Source organism: Lolium rigidum, chromosome 4 (assembly GCF_022539505.1).
Source record: "Lolium rigidum isolate FL_2022 chromosome 4, APGP_CSIRO_Lrig_0.1, whole genome shotgun sequence".
NCBI classification, from domain to species: Eukaryota; Viridiplantae; Streptophyta; class Magnoliopsida; order Poales; family Poaceae; genus Lolium; species Lolium rigidum.
In genome coordinates this window covers 86,646,200-86,654,812 of record NC_061511.1, presented here as the reverse complement: position 1 = coordinate 86,654,812, position 8,613 = coordinate 86,646,200, and the positions used below count along the sequence as shown (strand labels likewise).

Sequence of the window (8,613 nt, the reverse complement as noted above, 5' to 3'; positions counted from 1 at the left end):
ACTGGTCTCGGGTGGCCAAACGGCGGTGAATGTCAACGGGGAGATTGGCCCCTTCTTCCGGAATGCGAGGGGGGTTAGACAGGGAGACCCGCTGTCCCCCATTCTCTTTGACTTCATGGTAGACGCCTTGGCGGCCATGCTGGCAAGAGCTAAGGAGGCAGGACATATTCGGGGCTTGGTGGGACACTTGATTCCAGGGGGAGTCACTCACCTGCAGTATGCTGACGACACTATGGTGATGATCGAGCCGACGAATGATGGTATTGCCAACCTCAAGCTCGTTTTGCTTAGCTTTGAGTTGATGTCCGGTCTGAAGCTTAATCTAGCCAAAAGTGAGGTGGTGGTGGTTGGGACCACGTCTCGAGAGCAGGAGCGGGTGGCTCGGCTCCTCAACTGCCGGTTGGGCAAATTTCCCATTAAGTACCTGGGTCTGCCTCTTAGTGATAAAACACTTCGGGCCTTGGACTGGGAGTTTCTTACATCCAAAGTGGCCAAACGGGTTGAGCCATGGCAGGGAACCTTTTTGGCCTCCGCTGGGCGCTTGGAGTTGACTAACTCCTGCCTGTCGAGCCTACCGGTGTTTGCTATGAGCTTGTTTTTTCTCTTTGACTCAACGCATGTGGTCTTCGACAAGGTCCGCTCCCGCTTCTTTTGGGAAGGGGTGGGAGATAAACGGAAGTACCACATGGTTGACTGGGCAACGGTGTGTCTCCCTAAGGCGTTTGGGGGTCTGGGGATCCTCAATACTAGGCATATGAACATTGCTCTTATGCTTAAATGGGTGTGGAAGCTTTATCACAACGCATATGGGCTCTGGGCTGACTTGATTAGGGTGAAATACCTTTGGGATCATGACCTCTTCTCGCCACTAGTACCTACTAAGGGGTCGCAATTCTGAAATTCTATCCAGAAAGTCAAATGGTACTTCAAGCTTGGCGCGAAGCATTGTGTCCGGAATGGGAAACAGACTTTATTTTGGCTTGATTGGTGGCTGGGCACCTCTCCTTTCAGGGACAGGTACCCGGTGCTTTTCAGCTATTGCGACTCACCGTTTATTACGGTAGCTGGGGCCAGGGATGGCCTGGGTTGGCGCTTGCGGTTTCGTCACCCCTTCTCCCTTGCTGAGTCGGTTGAATGAGATAATCTCACTAGGAATCTTGACTTCACTCAGGCAAGTGCGGAGGACGACTCTGTTTCTTGGCGCTTGGAACCTTCTGGGGATTTTCTGCCAAGTCCCTCTATTGTAGGCTGTCGCAGGGAGCGGCAGTCACGCATTTTAAGGAGGTCTGGCGGACGAGGGTGCCTCCTAGGATAAGAGTGTTCCTGTGGCAACTTCTCTGGGGAAAACTTCCGTGCTCGATGCAGGTGGCCAAACGGCGAGGGCCATCAAACAGGCTTTGCTCCTTATGTGGCGAGCCTGAGGACTGTGGCCATATTTTCTTTAAATGCCCTTTGGCACGGTTTATGTGGGCGGGGGTAAGGGAACTCTTGCATTGTTCTTGGAATCCTGCCGGGGCAGGTGATTTCCTCGCTATTTCTCATGGTCTATCCGGCGCGTATAGGAGATTTGTTTGGTTCTCCTTCGCGGCATTAGGTTGGGCGTTATGGAATATCCGAAATAAGCTAACAATGGAAGGTGTGCTTATTGGCAAACCGGCTGACGCCTTGTTTAAAATGATCATATATATGCAGCAATGGAGGATGCTGGTGAAGTGGAAGGATAGAGGTCTGGTGGATGCGGCGATGGAGACCCTGCGGAGGCTTCATGCGGAGCTTGCGGCGTCGACGGTGCTCTGAAATCGCCATGTATCCGGGTTGAGAGTGTGGGCTTAGCTATGAACTGCTTATGCTTTGTGCTGTTGTACTCTCTTTTCTGGTTTATGTCTCGGTCAGGGGACCTGTTAGATTTCATGCGGTGTTTAAGCGGTTGCTCGTTGCTTTGGACGTGTGATGTTGGAGCGGTGGCTCATGATGTATCCTGACTATGTATGTGTCGTTGCTTTATTAATTTAAAGCAGGGCTTAGGCCTTAAGTTTTAATAAACCTGAAAACTTCATTTTCTACCGCGAAGACGATCAATCTATACATCATCTATTTTTTCAGTCGGTTGTAGCTAGACAATTTTTTTTTAGATATGGGAGCCTAGCCCAGCCTCTGCATCGAGCGATGCATACGGTCTTTCATTTATTTGAAAGTATCGGTATAATAGTATTCCGTTAAATTTAGCTTGTTCTTTTCATTAATTAGTGTCCGATCTAGCGGCTGCTTAGCGTACCGCAAACACCACAACCGCAAAAAGTGACTTCCAACAGGCATACAAAAAGCAACATCAAACAAAGAAAGCCTCACAAATGCAGCAAAAAACACCACAACCATCGGAACATCCCACCCATGAATACGGCGTGCCACAACACCAATGGCCGAACCACGACCATGCAGAAACCGCGAACACCACTAGTAAAACAGAGAACACCCGCTGACCAAACGAGCGCAGATGCGCCCCAACGACGAACGACGGGAAGGAAGAAGAAGAGCACAAGATCAATCAGAGGAAAGAGTCGGGAAGGACGAAGGAAATACAATAGGATTATGCAATTGCCAGACGAAAGCCGGGCAAACAAAACCCCAACACGTAGCACAGTTGAGCAGACAGATTGTAACATCTAGCATATGGAGGGCGATATGTCAACAGACGGCGCACCCAGAATCAGAATGCAATGGAACGTGTGGCCCAAAATCCACCAGTGCAGCGTTGACGACGACGTCTTGTTGATCTGCAGCGCATCAGCAGAGGCTCCTCCTTCCCCTCGCCACCCCATTCGGGCAGAAGGAGCATCACCTCGACAGACGTAGAGATCACCTACCATCCCCTATAGCCTACAGCGGGGAATTACTCACACATGGATGGGGGAATCATGGATGGTTGATGGAGAGGCAGCGATGATGGTGATGGCGATGATCTCCTCCAATTCCCTGTCCCGGCAAGGTGCCAGAACGGAGTATCAGGTCCCGGATTGGGGTTTCTGGTGCCGGCGGAGCAGCGGAACTCCTTCTGCAAAAACGTCGACCCCCCCCCCCCCGGTATTTTCAGGGCAGGGGCTTTATATAGTGCGAAGGAGAGGTCGAGGGGGTGGCCGAGGTGGCTAGACCACCCCTAGGCGCGACCTAGCCTAGCCCGTGCCTAGGCATGGTCTAGCCCCCTCGTGGCCCTTTTCCTTGTATTCTGGCTCCACGAGTCTTCGGGTGAAATATGGATTTTGCGATATTTTCCGGGAATTTTCCTGAAAGCTGAATTTCTGCACAAAAATGAGACACCAGGGCAATTCTGCTGAAAACAACGTTAGTCCACGTTAGTTGTATTCAAAACACACAAATTATAGGGAAAACAATAACAAAAATGTTCGGGAAAGTAGATACGTTTTAGACGTATCACGCTCCAAGAACAACACATATCGTATGAAGCAATAAAAATATAGCGCATAGAAAGATGACATGTTGCTTTGTTGATGAAGAGGGGATGCCTTGGGCATCCCCAACCTTTGACGCTTGTACCTCTTGGATATTTTTTGGGTTGCAGGGGCATCCCAAAGCTTGATCTTTTGTCCATAAATTCATCCCATTACATCATTCTTCTCTCCCTACACTTGAAAACTTCCTTCATACAAAACTTCACACAATTCTTATTAGCAACATTAGTACCATCAAAATAACAAATCCACTTGGATTCAGTTCTAACATATATCAAACATATATTAAAGCATTAGCTATTGTAGCAACTCTTCAAAAAGCTCTTTGCTCAAAAGAACTCAAAAAGAAAGAGATCAATAGGCAAATGTAAATAGTGGCAGAAATATGTCAAAACAGAACAGCAGGTAAAGATAGATTTTTTCGAAAATCTTCTGTTGCTCATATCGAAAAGTGTTCAACTAAAAAAATAGATAATAACCCGGGGCATATGCTCAAAAATTGGCAGCTCAAAATTCCGCTCTGTCTATGAATAAGAATTTTTTATGGTGACAGTAGAGAATCTATTTTCAGGACAACAACTTCCTCAAATCTTATTTTCTTCCTATTAGAGGATATTCTTGGCACAAAAACAAAATAAAAATGATAAGGAGAGGTTATTACAGAGGTAATACCTTTAAAACTCAACGATTTTTTTTACAGAAATAAACATGGGTTATCTCCCAGCTAGGCGCAAAAAAAGAGCTACCATCAAGTATTTTCAAGTGAAGAAGTATCAAGGAGCAAATATGAAACACATTTAATTCTAACCCACTTCCTATACATAGGAATCTTGTAAGAAAATAAATCAAAGAAGCACATAGTAACAAGCATGTGTAGGTAAAACAAGAGCAACTTGGAAACTTTTAATATAAAGAGAGGTGTTTTAGTAACATGAAAATTCCAACAAGCATATTTTCCTCTCTCATAATAATTTTTAGTAGCATCATGAACAAACTCAACAATATAAATATCACATAAAACATTCTTATCACAAGCCACATGAATAAAATAATTATTACTTTCCACATAATCATAGTCATTCTTATTAATTGTAGTGGGATCAAATTCAACAAAATAGCTATCGTCATTATTCTCATCACCATAATCATCAGATATAGGAGACATATTGTAATCATCATAGCAAATTTTCTCTTCTAAAGCTGGGAACTAAAAAGATCATTTTCATAAAAACTAGCTTCCCCAAGTTTAGACTTTTCCATAGCATTAGCAATAATGGTGTTCAAAGAATTCATACTAATAACATTGCTATTAGCATCCAAATAAAGTTCCATAGGTTTTTTAATTTTCTCTTCAAACACTTCATGTCCTAGCTCAAGATAAATACTATAAAGCTCTCTAATTTTGTTGTTGTTTTCCATTAAGCCTAACTAGTGAAAAACAAGAAACATCAACATGGGAGGTGAGCATGGAATAAACTAAGCAAAACAATAACAAAGTAAAGAGATTGGAGATGAGAGACTCCCCTTGTAGAAATCCTCTTTCTCCCCAGCAACGGCGCCAGAAAAAGTCTTGATGGTGCTCGCAGCATAGACTTCACACCGCCGGGGAACCCCAAGAAGAAGGTATAATGAGCACAGTAGCAAGTTTTCCCTCACTAAGAAACCAAGGTTTAATCGACCAGTAGGAGAAAGGCGTGACTTCTGAAGGTTTTGCTAGCTGACTATTGGCAGAGCGCACTACCGGCGTCAGCAACAACATGGATCCTTCACACAACACAACCTAAATACTTTGCCCCAACTTACAGTGAGGTTGTCAATCTCACCAGTTTTGCTGAACACAAAGAATTAGACGTATCGAGTGAAAAGATGATAACTGTTTGCAGTGGAATTAAAGAGAACAATGCTTGCAGAAAGTAAACATAGCAGGATAATTGTATCAGTGTAAAAGAAAGGACCGGGGTCCATAGTTCACTAGAGGTGTCTCTCCATAAAGTTAAATAACATGCTGAGTGAACAAATTACAGTTAGGCAATTGACCGAATAAAGACCATAATGATAATATGATTACTATGAGATTCGTTTGGGCATTACAACATAATACATAAACCGTAATCCAAATGCGTCTACGACAAATAATCCACCTTCCGGTTATCGTTCGAACCCCTTCCAGTATTAAGTTGCAAGCAATAGACTATCGCATTAAGCAATGTGTGTAAAGTAAATAATAGAATTACTCTTGGATAAAACATTGTTATTTTCTCCCTAGTAGCAACAACAGATCTACAATCTTAGAAGTTATTGTCACTCTTCCAGAAAACTAGAGGCATGAACCCACTATCGAGCATGGATACTCCCTCTTGGAGTCACAAATATTTACTTGGCCAAAGTATCTACTAGCAACGGAGAGCATGCAAGATCACAAATAACATATGACAAATATATAATCGACCTCAACATAGTATTCAATATTCATCGGTCCCAGCAAACACAACATGTAACATTACATAATGATGATCTTGATCAGGGTAGGCAGTTCACAAGATCCAAACATGAGGCACAAATTGGAGAAGACAACCATCTAGCTACTGCTATGGACCCATAGTCGAGGGATGAACTACTCACGCATCACTTAGGAGGCGGGCATGGCGATGTAGAGGCCTCCGGTGATGATCTCCCCCTCCGGCAGGGTGCCGGGAAGAGCTTCAGAATCCTCCCAATATAGGGTCTGCAATGGCGGCATCGACGGAACTTTTTGTGGATGGAGGCTCGGGTCTTTAGGTTTTTCCCGAGATCGTGAATAAATAGGCGGAAGGGCGTGGTCGGTGGAGGCCAGGGTGGGCCACACCATGCCTTTGCGCGGGCCTAGGCCTGGCCGCGCTAAGGGGTGGTTTGGCCCCCCCTGTGGCTCCTCCTCGTCTCCCCTTCGGATTTCGTCTTCCTTACGGTAAAATATTGACTTCGGTTTTTGTTTCGTCCAATTCCGAGAATATTTCCTGTACAACTTTTCTGAAATACAAAAACAACAAAAACTGGCACTGTGGCATCTTGTTAATAGGTTAGTGACATAATAAAATGTATAAAAGTGCACGAAGTGTAAATAAAACATATATGAATTAGTATAAAACAAGCATGGAGCATCAAAAATTATAGATACGTTTGGGACGTATCAGTTGACTCGACGTCATGGGTGTTAGAGCTGTATGACAACTAGCTAGTGGCAAGAGGTGGTGGTGGTTCATTTACCTAAAAAATAAAATTTAAATGTTAAATCCCCTCATTGTGTATGCACATATAATGTTTCGCGAAAAAATGACAATTTTGTGGGGCGTGTAAGAAAGAAAAAAATGTCTTGTAAAAAAAAAAGCTTTGTTTACACATGCTGCAAAAAAAAGTCAAACGGCTTTGTGAGCATGTTAGATGTGGAGATGAACGTGCAACATTTTTGGAAAATATTTTAACATTTTCAAATATAATTAAAATACATTTTAAATAAATGGAGCATATGAGCCAAAGCACGACTCTCCTTGATTTTGCAATAACAGTAGTACTTTACTCCTGCTGAAGCATTAGTACTGACAGACTGACAGTTCACAGGTTCCCGTCCAGGAGGAAGCAAATCCGCCGGCTGCCGACGGCGCCGCCCGCCCGCTCCGTTCTCAAGGGGAATACCATAAAAATGATCTTCCTTTAGGGCAAAACCACCTCCCGTGGGCTTCAGGCTCTGAACCCCGCTAGGGTTTCGGCCGGCGGCCACCGATGCGGGCCCCCAGCGTGCCGCCCTACTCCGCAGAGGCGGCCTTCCTGGGCGAGGGCGACGTGGACCCCGAGGCCACAGAGGAGGACAGCCTCGTCGGCGGCGGCGACTCCAACTCTGTGGTATGGTAAATCTGCACAAACTGCTTACGCTCATGGATGATTAGCTAGCTTGTTCCAATTCGTGGGGGCAAGCAGGTGCGGTCCGGAGCAGACTGGTTACCTAATTCATACTGCAGATGCTGCCGCAGTGAGGGGGTGAACTCTGCTTGTGCAACGGGGGACTGTCGGACTGAAGCAGAGCATGCTCTGATCCGGTGGGATCCTATTTGTGACTAGGGCAGATCGCAGCCCGTAGCCCGATTAGGAAGGACGAAATTTGCATTACAAATTCACAATGTAAAGCTTTGGTTGCGCCGCATTAACGCTTGCTTGGGCGCGTTTTGTCGGTATTTGATCGGACAGCTGGTGCTGGCTGTGGCGCTTCAAGTTCCTTGTATCGAGCTCCTGTCATCAGGATTTTCCGTTTTTATTACTTGTTCCGATGAAACTAGGATGCGATGTTAAATGCGTGACTAGTACGGAATTTCAATGGCTCGAAATTTGCTTACGCTTCGTGGAATAAAACCACTCCTATCTATTTCTTGGCACAATCACATGGTAGACCATTTACTTCAATTAGCAAAAAAATGGGATGTGTTTCCTTTGAGTTGTCCAGAATAGCATGTACTATCTAGCAAACCAAACTATCACATCAATTTCACACTATTGAGTATCAGCTGTTGCTTTATCCGTGATAGGATTGCATGCCTGGATCGTACAGCAGCTCTTTAAGCCTCCACGGTGTCAGAGGTGATCCTGTGGGATCCTGTTTGTGACTAGGGCAAATCCCAGCCGGTAGCTCGATTAGGAAGGGTGAAATTTGCATTATTTATTCACAATGTAAAGTTTTGGTTGCACCACATTAATGCTTGCTTGGGCGTGTTTTGTCGGTATTTGATCCGACAGATGGTGCTGGCTGTGGCGCTACAAGTTCCTTCTATAGAGCTCCTGTCATCAGGATTTGCCGTTTTATTACCCGATGAAAGTAGGATGAAATGTTAAATGCGTGACTAGTACGGAATTTCATTGGCTCGAAATTTGCTTACGCTTCGTGGAATAAAAAAATACTCCTATCTATTTCTTGGTGCAATCACATGGTAGACCATTTACTTCAATTAGCAAAAAAATGGGATGTGTTTCCTTTGACTTGTCCGGAATAGCATGTACTATCTAGCAAACCAAACTATCACATCAATTTCACACTATTGAGTATCAGCTGTTGCTTTATCCGTGATAGGATTGCTTGCCTGGATCGTACAGCAGCTCTTTAAGCCTCCACGGTGTCAGAGGT

The 8,613-nt window shown here is 44.8% G+C and overlaps 1 protein-coding gene across 2 annotated transcripts in view; it reads left to right on the top strand.

Moving 5' to 3' along the window:
- Positions 1–7,208: 7,208 nt before the first annotated feature.
- Positions 7,209–8,613, top strand: part of LOC124649334 (uncharacterized protein At2g02148) — a 5,340-nt gene continuing 3,935 nt past the window's right edge. Inside the window, exon 1 of one of the 2 annotated variants that reach the window (XM_047188984.1) lies at positions 7,209–7,343. In XM_047188984.1, the coding sequence (XP_047044940.1) occupies positions 7,224–7,343 (120 nt within the window). In that variant the 5' untranslated portion in view covers positions 7,209–7,223. Of the gene's footprint in view, positions 7,344–8,304; positions 8,612–8,613 lie in introns of those variants that run through there. The other variant, XM_047188985.1, reaches the window with a different exon arrangement.